At 41.4% G+C, this 21891-nt stretch overlaps 1 protein-coding gene across 10 annotated transcripts in view; it reads right to left on the reverse strand.

Annotated features, from left to right (window-relative positions):
• Positions 1-856: 856 nt before the first annotated feature.
• Positions 857-21891, reverse strand: part of APBB2 (amyloid beta precursor protein binding family B member 2) — a 192560-nt gene continuing 171525 nt past the window's right edge. For 8 of the 10 annotated variants that reach the window (XM_035112959.2, XM_035112950.2, XM_035112957.2 and 5 more), the window contains 6 exons: positions 13552-13666; positions 12237-12324; positions 11652-11735; positions 9179-9294; positions 6726-6905; positions 857-5672 (listed from right to left, as the gene is read on the reverse strand). In XM_035112959.2, coding sequence (XP_034968850.2) covers positions 5505-5672; positions 6726-6905; positions 9179-9294; positions 11652-11735; positions 12237-12324; positions 13552-13666 — 751 coding nt within the window. In that variant the 3' untranslated portion in view covers positions 857-5504. The remainder of the gene's footprint in view (positions 5673-6725; positions 6906-9178; positions 9295-11651; positions 11736-12236; positions 12325-13551; positions 13667-21891) is intronic. The other 2 variants (XM_035112954.2, XM_035112961.2) reach the window with 1 other exon arrangement.

Genomic DNA, 21891 nt, shown 5'->3' on the forward strand with positions numbered 1-21891 from the left:
GGAGCATAATTACTGGATGGTTTCATGTTGCTGCGGCTAGACACTGAACTCTACTAGATGTCAGTATAAATATTTGGCTCATTAGGCAGCATAGTTAAATGGAAACAAACCTATTAAACAATTGCTGATTAACGCCTTTCATAACTCTAGTCTGTTATTTTCTGTTCCCCCTCATCCTGGCCACTTAGTATCTTTTGTAACTAAGAATTTTATAGGCTCAGTTGTAACACGTATTATTAGTCGTAGATTATTACAGGAAAGACAAATGTTCTGTGTTTCCTTTATAGGTTGACTATATTCTTTCTGTAATGTTTGAAGGGCATTCATATATCATGTGTTAAATATACCCATGAGGCATAATCAACTAAGATGCCTAGGCATCTTTTCAGATGTTGGAAGAAACTTTCTGTTCCATATGAAACAGTCGTCATTATATATAACATATCAGGAGCAATTAAGCATTTGGTGGTGGGTAAAATGAAGAGGATGCATAACATGTGGCAAACCAGAAGTGTTTTAGCTGGCATCGACAGTAGAGAGTACTATTGCATTAGGCAATAAATAATAATAATAATAATAATAATAAATTATTTATACTCGTATAAATATAACCCATCTGGTTGGGTTTCGCCATACTTTTGTTTTTTGCTTAAATATTCAAAAATTCTTCTTTTTCCTTTAGTAAACCTACTCTCATTAAAATCTGCCCTATTTTATTTTTTAATCTGGAGATTACATAGCTGAGAAGGAATAATAAACATTTCTTTTTACCAAGCTAAGACGAGTGTTTTTAGAATGGTGGCTGTTCTTGTGAAACCACTAAGCTCCCAGCAAGATAAACACAAGAGGCCAGCAGTTAATGCAGCTAAATTTATTCTTGCAACAGATTACATTTAAATGTGTAAAAAGTGGATAATGTTGAAAAAAACACTTTTCTGTTTTAAAATCAACTACTTCACATAATGCCGAGAGCTCTTACTGATAAACTGTGTGTATTTTCTCCTTTCTCTTTTGCAGATAGTGAAATAAATCAAACCTACTTCTGCTATTCACACTTCTCTCCCTCAAAATAACTATGCCTGCCAAAGAGAGGAGCTAATGATGGTAATGATAGAGCTCTAGAGAGGCTCAGCTTTTGTGAGCTAATGCGATAAAAATAGCAGTTTCCCTCCATATGTGATCTGTTTAATTGACTGCAGAGTTCTTTAACAAATAAACAAGTTCTTAAAGCTTTGTAGACGGTGCCATCTTTGTATTCAGCTTTCTGTAGGTTTTCTTCTACTCTGCTATTAAAGGCTTTGCACACAAAGTTTATCATTAAGAACTCTTTGTTACAGAAGTAGGATTGATGGCGTTCCATGCAAATTTCCGTTTTTTAGGCATTCATCTGTATGAAAAAACATGTTTTTAAAGAAATAGTACTTGTTTTGTATAAACGAAGCAACAAGCAGCATCAAAGAACTGCTGTGGGTTGGGGCAGAAAAAAGGCATTAATTAAGCTATCACAAATGACTGGGTAACAATCTCCCTTCCTTCAATGGAGTACGCAAATGAGGTGGTCCGTGAGAGCAGCATCTAACTTGCTTTTTGTGTTTTTTAAAAATAATAGAAGTTAGCTTTACATGTTATTTTTGCCATTTTACTTCTACATATTCAGTTAATTAAAAAGGTGACTACAAATAATTACAAAAATCCTCTGTCTTTAGGCAACCTATAGTACACTGAGATTACTTAGCACTGGTGTGAGATCACATCCAGTAATAAAGATATGTCAACATAATCGAAGAATATTTCAGTAAAAATAGAATAAATAAAATAAAAATATTTAAGCTGTATTTAACAAGTTAATCAAAAAAAGACATGAAACGTCCAAGGCATAGTGAACATGGCTGCCTTGTGCAATTATAAAGAATGCATAGATAACAGAAGTGTCACTACAACATTGAGTAAGTCATTGGCATTTGTTCGCATTCAACCCATACATGTATTTTGGCCATCATTGAGAAATGTTTTGTTTTTTTTGTCTGGTAAGAACTGCCTTGCTACTTTCTGTTTCCAGCAGTGGCCAGCCTGATGCCCTTTGGGAGCTCACAAGTGTGGCCTTCCCTATTTAGTCCTCAGCATCTGGTATTTGGAGACACTACCTCTACACATGGAGATTCCATAAAGAAGGTTCAGATAAAATAAGCTTATAACAAGTTTGATTTTTAAGGAGTGGGATGCAACTCTCAGCTGGTGGGACTTAAAATACTGAAAATAATAACAATAAAAAGTTTTAAAGCTTTTGAGGCTCTGCAACTAATCCAAAAGCTACTTGAAAAAGAAATGCTTGGTCTACTCAATGTTTTCAGCAAGCGTGCCTTGCATTTTCTTCTGAATGTGAAAAGGTCATACTCCAGAAAAACTTGATGCCAATTAAGACACAAATGAGTTAAGGTTTCCTGCTTATTTAATGATAATGGAGCATAGCCATATAACAGAAACTTATTGGTGTGTAATTTTATGATTATTTTTTTTAAAAAAATTATTTGAGGAGGAGAGCTGCTAGTAGACAGCATGTACTTTCTAAAAATGGAGAGAGTGAGCCAGATTATTTTTTTCAGGAGGGAACTGAGAATGGTAATACCTTAGCAAAGGCAGACCCAAGCATTTGCCTACTTTAGAAGTACAATGGATGTGACTTTTAGAGTAATAAAGCCATGAGGCTACACTCCTTAGGGTTACGGTACTTCTCTTGGAAGGTAACGGACCTTACTACCTATGTAAAGTTAACTAGAATATAAGGGTTTAGTCACTTTTTTTTTTATCTCTTTATGCATAGGCTCATTTCTGGTCTTGTTAACCTGCAAACTATACATCATAAAAATGGGGGGGGGGGGAGTTGCTAAGTTTTCCATTTTGTAGCTCTTGGGACAATTTGGGATAATTCACACATGCCTGAATTGATGATTCAGCAATTGGTGACCTACACTTGGATGTGTGACCTAGCTCCACTGAGCAGCAGTGTGTTTGAGGTGATATGGAAGGGGTTGTGGTCCGGTGTCTCAGTCACACATGCAAGCCACTTCTCGAAGTGGTACTGATCAAGTGATAAACATGTGCATGAAAGCAAGCCCAATGCTGCTGCCTTTAGAGAGGTAAAAGCAAGTGAGCACAATGCTTGGTTTGCCAGCAGCTGTTCCTCAGCGGAGGGAAAAGGAAGAGAAACCTTTTAGGATATGCGAGCCAAATGGAAGCAGCTGTGGATGCTGAGATGTGTGGGGTTTTTTTTGAGCAGTGGACATCACACCCCCCCCAACTCTCTGCTTTTCCTAGTTGCTCCTCTTCCTACCATTCTCCAGTCTATTTCTGTCTGCTTCAGAAGCACAAGAAACTCTTGCACACACAGACATTTTTGTGTACTGAAACAGCACATGCAGCTCCAACAGAATCATGTCTGTTTTGCAGTGCGCAATCAAGGTGTCAAGCTACAATGAGGTACAAATTCTGTCAAAACACACTTGCATGATTGTGCGCATTGCTTTTCCTAAATGGAAGCAATATTTGTGCAAGAAATAACTGGAAGGAGCATTCTTTATCTTGACACCTTTCAGGACTGACACTACTGATTGACAGTAGTGCAGTATTCTGCCTAATTCCTTACACTACAGATTGTTGGGCTACTACAGACTGATTCACACATGGCTCCACATTGCACTTGTGAACAAACAGGAGGTTTTGTGGCTTACTCCTGTATGCATTGATATAATCTCCTCTTTAGTAGTTTTTTGTGGTCTGGAGGAGAGTGCACAAACCCAAGCTTGCCTTCCCTTACCCTCTTCAATTGTACATTCACCACTCTGGGGCCTGACCTCTGCCATGGCCCCAAGGCATGAATGGGTTCTAAGGCTTTTCCTTTGGCAGCTGTGCAAGTGAAAATGTGCGACACATTACACATGAAAAATATTAAAAACTATCCAAAACACATAGCATAAGGTGCAGTTAGAAGGAACTAGCGTGCGGAGTTGGTCGTGGGATTTGCAACAAGTTTCACTTGGCATTGCAAAGGTCAAACATCATGGTCGGTGGGTATTACAAAATCTATTGGGAGATCACATAATTTCTTAATTTAAAACCAAAGTAAAACATAGCTCCTTGGAAGGCTGCAAATTAAAAGAGATCTTGTACAGCAAAAATGTCATTTAGGTGCGCTCAGCACCCAACCTCTATGGGAAGAAATGAAATACAGGACATAGTTCTAGTGACAGAATTCAAGTAAGGAAAAACCCATGCACATTCACAGTTACCTAATGCAAACCCTGTCATAGGAAAAGTAACAGGATACCTTAATCTTCCTTCCCCTTCTCAGTTAAAGAGGTTTTACTCATGCTGTATTGCTGAAATTCCATTTCTGATGCACTGATCCTTGTAGACGACTGGTACCAGTACATTTTGGCTTTACTATTTTTAACCTCATGCACCTATCAGGTCCTTACCTTTGCTTCCTGCCTGTATCAGAGTAGAAACATTTAAAAGCATAGACCAACATCTATAGAAAATGCTAAGAAGCGCTTGAGCCTTAGTGTCACTAGTGCTGCGATTTATGTTTCGAAACAAAAACCCCAGCATATGCTCTCAGACTGCTCTCTGAATTCCTAAATGACAAGCTCGATTTCAAAACTGAAGGGCATTTCAAAGGTGATGATCTGCTACGGGGGCAGTGCTTCTTTACAAGAAAAAAGCATGCAAACCAAATGTAGTTAATACCATGCGACAATAGAGCACATTATTTTCTTGTGCCTACATATGCCTGGGGAATGGTCATTCCCAGCACCGGCATGTCACTGAAACTGATACACATGTGATTGTCACAATTATAATATCGTTTGCACGCTCCTTCCAATCGAACTGCAATCTGCATAGGAAACTGCCGTGTTGAAGCAAACCCAACTGGCCGACAGAAGATGAAAAATGGTTACTAGGGTGCACAAGAGGGAAGATTGGTTAATGAATGCAGTTTCTTTTTTTAAAAAAAAGCAGCTCAATATTCTTATTACAATAATACAATGGTAACTAATACTTGGTATGTACTTCAGTGTTAAAAATGAGGACAAAGTGCTGCAGGATACAAGGACTGCTTGTGACAAATCCCAACCAGGATGGGGATGAATATCAATTTGGGCATGGTTCTCTCCGAGGAGCAATGTGCCATATTGCTTTCTGGTGTATTTGTGAATTTAAGTAACGTTCATAATATTTACACAGTTGGAAAACAGACCTTCCACTTCATGGTGCGAAACCTCACAGCAAAAAAATTAATCATGCTTCTTTTCATATCACATGATGGTGGCAAGAACGAGAGAACATGCTTTTGTCTAATATTATTTGATAAGGGTAAATTCTCTGAAGACAAAGCATCACCAATTTAAACTGGAAGGCCAAAAATCAGTTCATCTTCTTTAATGTGGCTACTGTATCTTCTGCTAGATGTTTTCTAAGAAACCATTTCTTTTCCTGCAGGGCTGCTATGGCGTGTCCGTAATGGGACGTTTCTGTTTCAAAGTGTCAATGAGGGACAACATCCCCCGTTTTACATTAGTCGTGACTCTTCTGGTCATCGAGTCTGCAGGAGGAGGAGGCGGCCGGACTTTTTGTGAAGGAGGTCTGGCTACCAAGCACTTCTGGTATCGTAGCTGAAAGAAAGCAAAGAAGTTCTGCAATCATTAGCAAGGCTTGGTACCTTGAGCTTTCCTCACTGTTCTGCAACATCATTTAGGATTTGCTTCCGAGTAGGCAAGACACACACATATCATGATCCAACAAGCTTAAATGCGACCAATCAAGCTATGTATGGTGAATTTAAAAGCAACAACAACTCCTAATTTTGCTACCTGCATGGGTGGTTTGGTTCGTCACAAGTTTTGCAAATCTGCCCTTAGACATGACACTCGTAGATCCTGAGAGCAGGTCTTTCCTGATTTTGGCAGTTCAGCACAATTATTACATGTCAGCGGGGACAACACATCATTAAGATACTGGATACACAACCACCCTTTCCAATACAAGGAGTAACAACTCAACATGTTGGCAGATTTGTCTTAAGTCCTCCACCTCTAAATCTAAAATAATACAATTAGATGGTGGTGGCTGGGATCGAACATTATTGTGTTCCGATGGCCAGAACTTGCTCTGCTCCCTCTCAGGTTAGTGCTAGTTATTTTCTCTATTAGCCCAAGGGAACAGATGACAAATTTGAAGGATGGTACCCACTAAACCCTCTGGAAACAGATGCTGAATAATACCTCTGAAGCAGGGTACTCTGGTTATTCTCATCAATCTTACAATTTGTTCTTCCCATTGTCTCCTTTCTATAAAGACACATTGTTCTCTTGCAAAAGGCTGGCGCTTGTTTCCTTGACTCTGATGCTTTATGCTACGTATCTGGTTTTCAGTCTGTGCACGTAACAGTTCACAATATTGACTGCTAATTAAAGCAGAGGAGGGGGAGAGAGCTGACACTAATATTTAGAATCCTGGTGTTAAATGTTAATATCTGAGTGCAGAACTGGGGAGAGAATTGTAATTTATCAGGGCGCTCTGAAAATGAATAGAATTATTGTTTTTGTGTCATTTTGCGTTCATGCTAAATACTACAAAATAATATTTGAGGGGGATTTCATGCACTGGTTTCTTTTAATTTCCTAATATTTCTACAAATTGTACTACAGTTTTCTGTGGTCACTTACCATACAAGCCGCCTGGACGGCTTCTGATACGTTGCCTGCATTGGGCTCGCACCAGAAAACGTGGCACTCAAAATGCTGGTTCCCCGTATCCATAATGAAGGCAAACGTATGGATATCTTTGCCCACTCCCATAAAAGACAAGAACCGCACACGACATTCCACCACAATTTCCTCTTCATTCTAGTTAGGAAGGAAGAATTCATGTTGCTACAATTAAGAGTTTCAGAGGTAGCACTGAAGAACGAATTATTAGTCTGAGCGCTGGAAGCTCTGATTCCTGGAAGGTCACCAGTTATGGACCAAGGAACAAACCTGGTGTAACCTTCCAAAATGCACCAAAGAGGTGGACTAACTGTCACAGCACCCCGAGCTTGGAGGCTGATTTGCAAATAGGAATACAGGGTCATGCAGTTTCACACACAATGAAAACACTCATATTTATTTTTTAAAGGTTGCCAAGCATCTTAATAAACAACAACAACAACAACAACAACAACAACAACACTTTTATTAAAAAATCACCTTCAATCAGTATGATATGCAAGAAATTACTATAAGGGGCATCAACCAAAAACTAGAGGTTACTTATTGTCCTAAGCTACCTGGGGTTCATTCTATGCCCATCAACTTCTCAAAGTGGGGTAGAAAAATACCTGAGCATCTTGCCCATACTATGAATTCCATTTTTTTTATGGCTATACCATTTCAAGAGGACTAAAGGAGATCTCTGCTGTCCATGTCCATTTCTGTGCATATATTGGCTTGAGATGGCTGTTTAGAAGGTGATTAAAAATGACAATGACAACAACAACAGTCACCCTATTACAAAGCACTGCTGGGAACCATTGGACTCAGTGAGTAAATTTTAACGCCGTAAGGTTAATTTTGTGAGGCTGGCTTTATTTTGACACAAATTAACCATCTCACAGCTCAAACCTGATACACCGATTTCTTGTTGGTAATGTTCCTTTGAAAAACAAAACCCTATTAGACTACTAGGGTATGTTGGACCCACTGTATTTATTTTTTTACCATGAGTCTTGTATTTCATCTAGCAATTTTTTGTTTGTTTCCGATTTGCTTGCTCTTCGGTTATGAGGCCAGTATTGCACATATAACACCTCATCTGTTTTCTTCTCCAGGGATTTCTGATAGTCCAATAAGGAATTTAGGTTAATGTTGTGGGGTATAATGTACTTTGGAATGGAATATCAATAAAATCCGATTTTCTATGTTAGACGGCAGGCATTCTTGAAAACAGTAATTGTATTTCTAGCTAGTATGGTTACCAGACGTCCCCGTTTCCTGGGGACAGTCCCTGGATTTACAAATTCGTCCCTGAATAAAATCCGTCCCTGGAATGTCCTCGGATTTCATTTAATGTCCCCGGATTTATATTTTAAGTGTTGTAGATTTATTAGAATGAATGTTGCGTGATTGGTTTAACGGCATAACACACATCATATGGGGACTTCCGGCGAGGCAAAATGGCGGGCGCCACGGCAGCGGGCAGCTCCTGAAGCCAGCCAGAGCCAACTGCGCTACCAGGCTGGCTCCGGGCTGCTGAGACTGCCGCCGCCACTGTTGAGGGGGAACTTGGGACGTCTGGCGTGTCAACTGGGGGAACCGCTGACACCACCACCACCCCGCGACCCAAATCGAGCCAGGAGCAAGAGCGCCCGGCCACTCGGAAAACCCCGGAGCCGACGCAGGGAGGAGGAGGAGAGGAGAAGGAGCAGAGAGAAAGAGGAAGGAGAAAAAAAAGAGGGAACCCCGACTGTGCAGCACTGCTGCCAGTGCCGCCGCTGAGGAGAGGTAGGAGAGCACTGGGATAGCAAGGACACACGGCCGAGCCCAGGCCCAACCCGAGCCTACTCCACGGCGGATAGCGCTCAAGGGAGCAGGCTGGGGCTGAGAGGAAGGCCGCGCGACAGGGGAGATCACAGAAGAGAAGATATATCTTCTTAATTTCTTTTTAAAAAATAACTTTTTTTAAAAAAAAAATTCTCTTCCAAACCAAAAAGAAGTGTCCCCAGATTCTTTGAAAAAAATCTGGTAACGTTACAGGGATTCACTGATTGATATTATCCAAAAAGTGCGGGTTAAGCTCACTGAACTGTTAGACCATGACTGAGATCTATACATTTCCCATAAAAATCTTAGGCAAGTGGGTTTTCTTCTCCGTTTATTAAGCTGGTAGTTTTGTTATTTTTACAGGAGAAAATAGCAACATATGGCAGAAATGATTATCTTAAAAATGCCATGCATGCCACCAACGGTTGCCAAATCTGCTCTGGCTGTGCGTATGGTGGTTTCTATTTATCTCAAATAAAATCGACTAAAAGGGAAGTTTGAGGAAAACAAAGCACTGGATAAAAAAAGAAGGCCCACATTCTAGTATCAACTACATAGGAAGCATTTCTGGTTTTTAGAGAAGCCAGGTTGTGCCTTACTCCTTCGCTGATGACCGTCACTGTAGCATCAGCGACATTCATGGTGACAGGCACCCAGTCGTCTCGGCTGGAGGAGTCGATGAGGCTTTCTATAGCGGCATTCAGGGTTTCCATACCTGCCGTTGCAGAACAAGAGAGACAAGATCACGAACAGAGAGTCAGTGTTTTATGGTAGGAAGAATATCAGGCATTAAGCTCACGGGTGTGTGTGTGTTTTAAAGTAAGATTTTATTAAAGCTTTTTCATGATACAGTAAGATAAAAGAAACGAATCCAGTGCCTTTTTTCTGCCCACAGGGGTATGCAAACCCCCTAAACATTTTGTGAATCTAAGTTTGGCCTCATTGAAGGGCAGTATTTCAATAGGAGTAGGAAAATGAGAGTACCCCCCGCAAATATTTTTAAAGAAAAAAAGAAAGCACTGAACGAATCTAAATAAAAACAAAAACAGGGAAAGAAAGAGAAACGAAAACACCAAAGAAAAGCCAGAAAATAAAGGAAAACATTATGTTTGATAGAGAAAAACTATTGCTGACATTTATTATTATTATTATTAATAATAATTATTATTATAATAATATTATATATATTATTATAATATTATTATTAATAATAATAATAATTAGAGAATCCCCTTTTGGACTTTTTGCATTAAAAGGAAAATGAATTAATCTATGTAGGCCAGAAGATTGGGAAAATATCACCTAGTAGAAAGTGGAACAGTTGGGTGTCACTCTAGAGTGAATATTTTGAATAATTTCTTCTATGTAACTGACAGATGGAAAATCGGACGTCCTTTTTATTTTTCTTCTCACTGTGTGGTTTTGGGGCACACACTCCCAGCCTGACTCACATTGGGGGGGGGGTGTTCCGTGATGATAAAATGAGATGAAACCTATATATGCTACCCTGAGGAAGGGTAGACTAAGCATGCTAATAAAAGTAATGAAAAATAGGGGTGTCCAAGAGAAGCTGCCAACAAAGATGTAGAAATCTGAGCTGAAGCAGCTGTTTCATTCCTTCATTTATACACTGATATACACTAATGGCCAAAATTGTGGAAACCTTTTGGGAAAAGTGTGTTTCCGAGGTTCGATGGCTCATAGCACCTGATTGTCTCTCTAAACACTCATGCTCATTGGTTACATTCAAATGAAGGAAAACTACTGCATATCAACTGAAGTAACTTGTGCTTCCCTTTTCTGGTTATTTGGCTATAACTTTTGATAGAATACAGATAATTGAACAAACTTTGCTGCATTACATTCTTCCTTAAATTATCTTTCCATTGATACATAATTCTATGGTATAGTTCCAAAAAAAAGTGGTGTTACGAGCCATCAAAGCTCAGAAATACACTTTCCCCAAAAGGTTGACACAATTTTGGCCACTAGTGTAGAAAGAGGGGGAAGCAGTGGTGATGGATGGCGGGGTGGAAGTGGGGAGGAAGAGGAAGTGGCGCTCACTTGGTGACGGCAGCACTGCATCTGTGGGGACGGGAAGGGCCAAGCGGTGGTCCCACAGGTGGTCCGCATATGCAGGGCTTCCACCAACCCAGAGCTCCCTTGAACCCCATTTTTCCTTCGCTAGCCACACCCCTGTCCCGACAAGGATGCCAGGCCTGCCGGGAGTACTCCAGTACCTTTGTCAGTGCTAGATTTAAGGAGGTTCTCCTGCACAAGGTGTTGGGTTGAGGGAGCGCAAAATGGAAAATATCCATCACTGAGAATATAAATTTGGGGGGCGCCAAATTTTGGCCTCGCTTGGGTCAGCAACACAACTAAAGTCTGCCCCTGCCTCCACCGCTCTCTCGTGAGCCACCACTGGGAATCAACATGGTCCATTCGTCTTCGCTTTGTCAGTATTTAGGATGGAGCAGACTTGCAAAACACGGAACTGGCCAGGCTCCGAAGAGCCACTTCAGCTGGGTCCAAGCGTTTCGGCACGAAACTTTTATTTCTCTCTTGGAAAAGCAGCCACCCGCATGCAGTACCCCAAGCCGTGTTTTACAGTCAAAAGGGCTTTGCTATTCTGTATTGGGTGAGGTCAGCTCTTTTGAGAAATATCAATTTGAGGCTCTGTGCAAACATCTAAGTGGCATATGAATTAATAAGCAATAAGTTCAGACCTACATGTCATCATTCTGACCATGTTATTTCACATTTGACAGGCAAATCCAAATAATTTATCTTTCATGCCATGCACATCCCTGCAGTAACTCCTAATCTAGTAGAAGCTGGATCAAATCCTAACCGCCACATAATTAATTTGGAATATAACTGTCACCGTCTGGCCCCACAGTTAATATTGCTAACAGATCTGAATAACCATAACACCCGAAGTATGCACACTGAAAGTTTGCAGAATTGAGACGCGTATCCCTCACCTATTTTTATCCTCCGTCAATGAAGAACAGAGCACTCAGATGCTAAAGAGCAAACATTAAGGGAGTTTTGGACAAAGATTCAACCTACCCACTGGCTTAGCTACAGGTAACATGCCCAAGTACTGTACATGGAACTTCTGGACCAGCTCAGTCTTTGGTGTTGGGAAATCTACTGCATGGGAACAAAAAAATCGATTTCAACTTATCAAAATTCACATCAGGCAAAATATCCTTATTTCAAGGGCAGAATAAAATAATTCATCAGGTAGTCGATTTCTTAGGGATATCATTATTGATTCTAATAAATCTGTACTCCTTCTACCTACTATCGCACATTAAAAATGAGCCCGAGTAATTTCTGGGGAATTTTTTTTAAAAAAGTACATCATCATCTTTTAGTCTTGTAAAGTAAAAACAGACAAATCTGTTTAGCAGATCTTGCCTACTCCAAATAAAGCCAGAGAAATAAACCAATAGTCTTGTGGCATCTTAAAGACCAAGGAAGTTATTTTGACCTACGTTCAAGCTTCAACAGACTTAACATTACCCCTCTGGAAACACACTGTGAAAATTCTTTTTTAAAAAATTTTTAAGCAGTTATTTATTAGTATTTAATTAACAAGTCACCTGTTTGAGACTACATAGTGAAGACAACATCCCAGTCACACAGTACCTTGCAAGGGAACATCCAGGGTGACGTTTGTCCGCTCTTGTAATGAACTGCAAGCCACAGCTTTGGCATTCTTCCGTTCAGCCATAATCTGGAGAGGACAGTGATCATATTATTACTATTATTATTTATTAAATTTGTAGGCTGCCCTTCATCCATAGATCTCGTTGTACAATCCTAATCCTGAAAGCCCTCAAAAAGGAGTGTTTCTCTTTTTCACCATAACTCAGATGGGTTAAGGAACTACGACTACAATCTTATGCACATCTATTTGGGAGTAAGCCTCATAGAACTCGTTGGGGTTTCTTTCCCAAAAGGATTGGGCTGCCTGCATTTAAATTTAAAGAGGCATGTTTGACAACCTACAGCTGCCGTGCAAATATTGATGGAGGTGGTAGGAAACTTTACAGGGATGGGAGGTTTTTGTTACCTTTACCAAATGCATCACATCAAAAACCTTACTATATAAAACTTATTTGCAATCGCGGGTGGCGCTGTGGGTTAAACCACAGAGACTAGGGCTTGTTGATCAGAAAGTCGGCAGTTCGAATCCCCATGATGGGGTGAGCTCCTGTTGTTTGGTCCCTGCTCCTGCCAACCTAGCAGTTTGAAAGCACGTCAAAGTGCAAGTAGATAAATAGGTACTGCTCCAAGCGGGAAGGTAAACGGCGTTTCCGTGTGCTGCTTTGGTTCGCCAGAAGTGGCTTTGTCATGCTGGCCACATGACCTGGAAGCTGTACACTGGCTCCCTCGGCCAATAATGCGAGATGAGCGCTGCAACCCCAGAGTTGGTCACGACTGGACCTAATGGTCAGGGGTCCCTTTACCTTTTACTCCGTAACAACCCCTATGACTTTTGGGGGCAGAACAATTGAGTACGGAGATCTTGTCTGCAGCATAAGCAGTGGTAAGGACAAAGGTTATAGGCACTTCATGGGCTATCGTAAGACCTTTCATGTCTCCCCTCTGAGCTAACAGTGTTGATAAAATGCTACACACCTTATGGGGGCATGGCAGGACCATTTATTTCAGTAGCCTGCCATAGGCTATTGTCAACAGGTCGGCCCTAAAATGTGTTGAGCCCTTTTTCCTCTGCTGCTAAACATTATCTTTAGAAGCAGTTTTTCCTGCACAGAAATGTATGCCAGGCAACTGTTTGTGTGGAAGCTTTGGTTTGGACCTATACTCTTACGTGGCATGGAAAGAGATTTCACTGAAATCAGGGAGACTTCATGTAACATGCTTGGGAGTGTCGTATGGGGGGTATATTCGCACAGCAAAAGGGAGAGGATAGAATGAAAACAAGAAGAAAGCTTGCCTTAGAACAGATTTTGTGCAGGCTTGTGGCAATGGCTTTTGCTGGCGTGTCACATCGAAACACGTGGCACTTCAAAATCCTCGTCTCTCGGTCTCTTGCTACATAGGCAAAGTCTCTGTACAAACAAAATTAATTACCTTATTCAAAGCAGTATCACCCACAGAAATACCTGCTTCGAAAAGAACACAAAGGAACAAAGAGCGCGATGGCTATGCTCTTGCCTCCAGCTTCTGAATGAAAACCACAGGAGAGGGTAATGGTCTCGTGCTTGCAGGTTCCCCACAGGCGCCTGGTGGCCACTGTCAAAACAGGACCATTGTCCTGATCCAGCAAGCTATTCTTATGTTCTTAAAGATGACAAACTGAATGGTCAGAACTTACTCGTTCCACATACTTAGTAACTATCGCCATAAAAACAATTAATTGGGCCTGTCTCCTAGTGAGGGGTTCCAAAGCACAATTCCCTTTGTCGCAGTAGCAGAGCACATGCTCTCCATGCAAAGGGTTTCAGGTGCAACCTTTGGTGTCCCCAGGGCGCGCTGGCAAGGACACGTGCCTGAAAAGTCTTGGGAGCTCTTGCCAATCAGTCAACAATACTTAACTCGAGGGCCTCACTTGTTAAAAAAAAAAGAGGTTTGGAATGTACTGAATGTACTGATAACCTTGTTATAATAACCACATCAGATGCTCTTTATACAGATGAAAAGTAACCACAACAAATGATCTTAATAGAGACTGCATTTTTTGCCACTTGATCTTGACCAGGCCTTTAACCTTTCCTGAGACTCTGCTTAGGGAGACACTCTAAGCAGAGTCTCAGCAAAGGTTGCTCCCCCTGCTCTGAAATGATCACCCTGCCTCAATTCTCTTCCTTAGAAGTCCCCATGGAGGACTGAGACGCTAAAGGCTGTAAGAAGGCTATAAGCTTTCTGTAAATGCCATTATTCCACAAAGGGGGCAAAGCTGTCACCACAGGCAAAGAAATGGCATCGGCAGGTATCACTGGGGGTGGGAGGGAGGAGGGCGGGACCAGCAAACATCTGCTGCAAAATTATCCATCAGCATTAGCAATCAAATGTGGATCCTTCCTTCCGGCAAGGTCCAAATGATAAGGGGACTTCAATATTTAATCCTATCAGATAGGGAGCTCAGGAAAATCCATAGGCGCAGTTTGCAAGGGTGCTCCGCTGGGGCAGAGGTTCTGTTTAAAGGCTGCCGGAGAGAATGAGACAGGTTCGAAACCTGCTGTGCCTGAAACACTTTCCTCCCATGTGAACCATTCTGTAGCACAACAATTCACCCCTTCCTTGCACGGTGACCTTGAGCATTCATGACAATGCTAATCTCTTGCACAAAGGCCAGGGAGGAGGAGAGGTTACGGTCTCTGCAAATCCAGAAGTGTTCAATATTGAATACATCACCGGAGCCCTTCATCTTGGCTTTCTTATCTATCTCTCTTACTGTGGAATCCTTTCTGGGTCATTTGCTCTGTTAACCTCAATTCTGCATTAGCGCATTTCAAACAGATTAATACGAGGAGAGATTTATGGGCAAACTGTTTACCTGATTTACTAAGGAATTTACAGGCTTCCCAGCTCCATGCTGGGGAACTTAAAAAAGATGAGGCAGACATCTGCATCGTGACAGTTCTTTGTAAGGCAAGTAAATCAGAAACCTTTTTGCATTTGGCTCTGGCATATGTGCATATATTCCATTTTATCCTTGCAACTACCCTGAGGTGAGTTTAGGCTGAGAGGAAGTGACTGGCTTCTAGTCACACACAGAACTTTCTGGCTTTTGAATACCAGTCTCCCCAGTCCAACGCTATGAGAGCCAGTGTGGTGTACTGGTGAAACCTGGGTTCAAAGCCCCACTCGACTGGGAAGTTCACGGAGCAATCTTGGGGCAGTGGCTGTCTCTTAGCCTAACCTTCCTCACAGGGTTGTTGTGAAGGTAGAATTGGGAGGGGGAGAAGTATGGCTCCTTGAGCTGCTCAGAGGAAACTGACAAGTAAATAAAGATTCACCACACTAGTACTTCAGTAGGGAGTGAGGGGCAGGGGCAATGAGAAGTTCTAGGGGCAAAAAATAAAAGAAAAAAAGGTCATGCTGTGTAAAGGTCTAGCTAGGTCACAGCTGAATCTAGGAATACTTTAACATGGACCCAGTATTCACTCCCTCTTTGCTGGATTCCTATACTTGATAGTCCCCATTCCCAGCAAAAAGCTGTGACAAAAAGAAGTACAACTGGCTTTCTTCGATGCAGAGGATAAACAACATGGGGCGACCTTCATACCCACCTTGTAAGCTTATCAGAAGTAGTATGTTAAGGCTAGGTAAACCCTGGCCTAATGCACCAAAGTTATTACAGTGGTACCTTGGTTTAAGAACAGCTTAATTTATGAACAACTTGGATTAAGAACGCTGCAAACCTGGAAGTAGGTGTTTTGGTTTGTGAACTTTGCCTTGGAGTAAGAACATGTTTCGCTTCTTGTTGAGTGTGTTCCATTTGTAAATTGAGTCCACCGCTGCTATGGGAAAACACACCTTGGTTTAAGAATGGACTTCCGGAACAGATTAAGTTTGTAAACCAAGATACAGCGGCGGAGCTTTATGCTCCGGCACCGGGGGCGGGGCACGCGTTCCAGGGCCGTGGTGTGCCTCCCGGGGGCACGGTGCAGGTTCCGGGGGTGGGGCGCGCCTCCCGGAGGGGCGTGACATACGTTCCGGGGGGCTGGGCGGGCGCCCCCACCGCCCCTATCTTCCTACGCCCCTGCCAAGATACCACTGTATTTGGATTGGGTGGTTTTTTTGGGGGGGGTGTGGGATGTTCACTGTGTAGAGGCTAAGGAAAGAAATGAAATGGCCGAATTGAGCTCGGCAAGACCTGATTAAGGGCACAGGACAGAAGGATGTGGTTCTGCGCTGAGAGGAGGGCACAGATGAAACATCAGGTGGTGCAATCGTGACACAAACAGATTTTTACCAGCCATGCTTCTTATAACTTGCATTCCTGTACAATTACTGGTACTTTTGTTTGCTTCAAATTATAAACTCAGACCAGCCCCAAGGCTACATGGTAGAGCCCTCGCTTCGCTTTTCTTACGATCCCTTTTTGCCAGTTATGCTCTTCCTATGTCAGGCCCATTGATTCTCCCTCTAGCTGGGAGGTAGTTGCCCTTTGGGTTTGTGTGTTGAATTTGGTGATCGTTCCACCTTTTTTATTTCTTTAAATCGCAACTAGGAGTGCCCAGAAAGAGAGAGGGTGCAGTTATTGCAGCCTCAGCAGCTAGAAAGGCAACTGAGCACCACGTGAAGGAGCTTTGGAGTCCGGACAAAAGGGACACAGCTGTGACTGAGGGAACCTATTTTGCTCTTTAGAAGAAACCATTGTCTATGGGTTTCGCCTGGTTCAGGAAGAAGTTAATGGGTGGAGTCAATTTGGATGTTCTCTCAACATTGCTCCATTCAAATTATGCCCCCTATTAAAAACGGTTGCCAAACGAGGCCCCCGAGCATAGTTTTCCAACACCTGCCACATACTGTTTTATGCAGAAACAGCCGTTCACCAAAATATTAATTCTTTATGCATACACTCTGCCTGGTAGTAACAGCAATTATCAGCTAAAACTAGACTGAGCTGTTATTCTGAACCAAATCCGGAAAACAAGGGAGATTTCTTGGCAGGGCTGGAGGGGAGAGAATCAATTACATGTTATGGTATGCAAGGCTGTGGCTTTGTTGATTAGCCCAAGCACAAAATAATCCTTTTAATCTGCTTATTACAGAACAAGGTGGCCAGGGGAGAAAAATGGCCTCTTCAACTGAAAGAAAAATGATGAAATAGAACAAATATGGGGGGGGGATACTCCGTTCTTTTACTTTAATTCTTTTAAATGGTTATTCTTTGGGACTAATTGGATGGCCGTGCTTATTTAACACCCAGTTAAGCATCATTTAACCATGCAATGATGGTTATGTAGCGACATAAAACAGAATTTATGTGACCACTGCCTGGTATGAATGAGGCTAGCCATTACACTAATGCCCCTTGAGACATCCCGATTAAATGCAGCCTTAAAGAATTTCTATTATTAGAAAAATGAAAGGGCTGCAGCCACAAATTCATGCTTAGAGTTGTAGCACGAAGTCCCACTTTTATAAGCCTTTAAAACATTGCACATAGGAAGCTTCCCAAGGGTGCAGCCATTCCCTGCTCCTGCATTCTCAATTGATCCACTGTCTTGCAAACAATGACTGTTTTCACATGTGGCGTTTAAATTGCCTTTGGAGATTCAGTCCCACTCTTCTTTTTCATTATTGTTTGTTGTCAATTGTTGTTTAGTATTAAGATGTCACAAATCCATTTGCTTGCAGAATTCATTTATAACCAATGACAATAAGCTAACCATGCTAAGAATTCTTCCCGTCAAATATTTTTCTGTCTACCGGTATACTCCAAAGAAAAATGACGTGTTGATTTAAGGGTTATTCTCAGAGCGGCCGATGAGCTTCAGAGTGGAATCAGACAAGGTAAAGTGTATAGTGTACGAATTAACTACTGGAAAACTTGGAACTCAAACACTTCAAACCTGGAAGTAAGTGTTCCAGTTTGCGAACTTTTTGCAGAAGCCAAACGTGCTCCATTTTGAGTACCACACTACCGTTTTGAGTGTTACGCTTCCGTTTTGAGTGCCACACTTCCGATTTGAGTGTTACACCGAGGTCTGTCTGTTTTTGCTACTTATTTTGCGTTTTTGTTTTTGCGGCTCTTTTTTTTTTTTTTTTTGCTTTTGTGACTGTGTGGAGCCCAGTTCAGCTACTGATGGATTGATTGTGTGACTGCAGTACATTGTTTTATTGCTTTCATTTTATACATCAATGGTATCGTTAAATAGTAAAATTCATGTTAAATTGCTGCTTTAGGAGTTGCTTTTAAAAGTCTGGAACGGATTAATCCATTTTGCATTACTTTCTATGGGAAAGCACGCCTTGGTTTTGGAACGCTTTGGTTTTGAAATGGACTTCCAGAATGGATTAAGTTTGAGAACCAAGGTACCACTGTATTTTGAGAACCAAGGTACCACCATTTTTTTTAAAAAAACACCAAACTCACAGTTGGCCCTGGTACCTGACCTGTGAGATTGGCAACATAAGTACAAACCCTGTTGTTATTCAGCGAGGGGCTCAATTTCTCCAGGGCCCTCCTACTTTTCATCAACAACAGGGTTGGTGGGTTGGTTCAGATATGCTGGCCACACTAAGAACTTATATTGTGGAAGTATATGCTTCATAGAGAAACCCTGAATTGTCATGAAACTGTGTTTTGAGAGGTGCAAAGGGCCCTGTCCCTTGTACGTTGGGTCATTAATTCATGGACATACACGAGTTTCCATGTCGGCCACACGGACGCTTCCTTCCTGCTCATGAGAAACTTGCTTGATCTGATGGAAAATTAGATGCCCTCAAGAGTGCAACACACACAGCCGACATATTCCAACAAGCGGCAATTTCTGCAAAGTGTTTCACTCATTTCACCGCTAATCGTTTTACATAATTTCTGTATGCTATTTCTCTAACCTCCTCAGCACACCAGTCGAGTTGTAATTCATGGCTAAATGAAAGCTTATTAACTATTTTGTGCAGTAAGTTAAGACTGATTCTGCAAAAGTTGACACTCAAGGAAGCATGGCCTGGACAGTCAATGTTCTGGTGCAGAGCAAAACAAATCACACAGAGAACAATGTCTTCCTATCAAAACAAATCACACAGAGAACAATGTCTTCCTATCAAAACAAATCACACAGAGAACAATGTCTTCCTATCAAACTTTAGCCTTCAGCCTGAATTACCCATGGTCTTGTGGAGTTCTGTCAGATCTTGGCTTGCTGATCTGTCTTTCAGAATTTCAGCGCTACAATTCTTTTCCACCTTAAGCAAAACAGTGCATTTTCAATTCTTCCATAAAGTCCATGAAATATAAATACTCAGGAAAACCGCTGTCTTATCCCCTGGCAGTGCCTCCCTCCAGGGCATTGTAAGAAGATTGTACTGTTGTGGCTCACAGAGCTTTAGCCTTGAAGAGAAGAACTCCCTGATGCTATCAAAGCCAGTGACTTTTAAAAGTACTGAGCTCTATTAAGAATACAACCTCAGACATTTCTTGAATAATCCTTCTGACTTCAGTCCTGTAACACATACAATGGGTCCTGGAAATTTAGAATAATTGAAAGGTGGACTGCAGAGATAAAAGGGGTCAGAGAGGCCATTTAGGCCTAGCCAGGCCACCCCCCCTTCACAGACTGAATAAACTAGCAAAAGCAACAAGATATTCACCTAAATTCAATAAGCATAAAAGCGTCACTATTTCTAAGCAGTGCTAACAGCAGGTTTGCAAAAGACCATCCATTCTAGGCACAAGAGGGAGGTATCAGCAGGAAATGGAAAACCAGGCAGGAGGAGGAAGGGAACAGAGTATCTTGAACACACAGGTTCCATGCTGCAACATTTTGTTGCAGTTCCCACTTGTCCAAACTCTATATCCTTTCCCAATGCCAAATCTGTGGCCTTCAAGAATATTGGAAATAGACAAGCAACAGGGTTTGTGAGTCATACACTGTGGCAAATTTAACATTTCTTTTGCTCTCATTAAGCATGACAAGGCTACTTCTCTGCCTCTTGATTACAAGTCGAATCTTTGTATCGGGGGGGGGGGGAGGTAATAGCATAGCAGGCAAGTTTTAGGAGGGCAATCCTTGTTTTAAGACCCAAACCAAAACCCTATTTATTTTCTTTAAAGGAGCATGAGATATCTGAAGGAGCCTAAACATTCCTTCTAGAGGCAGATCAGAAACTCAGACTGACTGGAATAATACCTGCTTATCAGGAGCGAGGCAGGCACCTATGTTCTTCCCAGGTCTACAGCCTAGGAGTATAATTTAATGGGGTTTTTAAAATATATATATATCTGTTGTTGAGCTAGATTCTGGATTGGGACTGAATATCTAGGATCATGCAAACAAAACCAGATTGAATGGAAAATCCTTTCCTCGATCTTGGAGATGATGAGAGTTTTAATATTTTTGGAAAACATTTGAGTTGGCTCCTAAAATGTGTCTATTTAAAGGGTTTGGAGAACTGCCATTTGATAAGGCAAAAGGGGAACTTACTTGATCACGGCTCTAATGGCAAGAAACACATTTGCTTCAGAAGTATGGATTTGCAAGGCAACAACAGCTAGTGCTGGTGATGAAAGACAGGAAGAAAACAGAATAGAGAAAAACAATTTACCTCTCTCTGAATCCCGGAAAAGCATGGAAAAACAGAGCAGAAAGAGAGAGTTAGAAAACATGCACACAGACAGCCCCAGTCATTCAATGCTCCTTGCCTGGTTTTCCTTACGAAGATGCACTGAATCTATTCTGCTTCCATCCAGCTATTATTCTAGGATAAATTCTTTTTTTTTTATGACCGAGTCTGTAAGTATTTTTGGAAACATACAATTGAGGCCAACAGGTATCAGTTGAATTTAGAAGGCCAGCAGCATAGAAATATCAGCTGTGGAGGATAGGCTTAAAATATCACACACAAATAAGGGAAGCAGTTGGCAGAAGTGTCTACAGAAAGCCAGTCACAACAATCCTTGCGCTTGCAGAAGAAGATTGCATTTAAAGAGACAACATCAAGGAAATCATGGCGTTACGCTACTGCACAAAGGCTGTTTCATCATTTCAAACATCCTACGCTTTTTCAAAACTCTCATCCATTTTTTTGTTATTTGCATTTGTTTATTTTTTTGTTTTGGCTTTGGATGATGAAATAGAATGGCTGGGCTTTAAAAAAAGATGTAAAATAAAAGATGTAACATTTATGGACATTTGGGATTATTTAAAAAGAAAAAAAACCCATAAATTTAAGTTAAATGTAGTGAAGTGCAGTAGCTAAGAGTTTCAGCTGGTTCAAATCCTGCTTCTGCCACAAGCTCAGTAATAGGCTAAACAAACCAGGAAGCAGATAGCCTAATGGACATGCCAGGGGAGGAGTAATGCAGTAAAGTCCACTACCACACATCTCATTATGGTCTACCAAGCCAAGTTTCTTAGCTTAATGTTACATGTGGATATAGAAATTCAGGCTCACACAATATTTTAAAAAACCAGTGTTTAACATGGCAAGTATAATGGAACTTAAATCAAAACTGGATGAGATATTACTGAGTGCATGGAGTTCACTATTTGCAGAACTATTGCTTCAGGCTCTTGGTAGCATTTCACACGCGGTTAACTTAATTTCATTGTTTGATAGTTAGGAAGGCAGAGAAGCAGGTGTCTGAAAGATAATG

The sequence above is a fragment of the Zootoca vivipara genome, chromosome 9 (genome assembly GCF_963506605.1).
Source record: "Zootoca vivipara chromosome 9, rZooViv1.1, whole genome shotgun sequence".
In the NCBI taxonomy this organism is placed as follows: domain Eukaryota; kingdom Metazoa; phylum Chordata; class Lepidosauria; order Squamata; family Lacertidae; genus Zootoca; species Zootoca vivipara.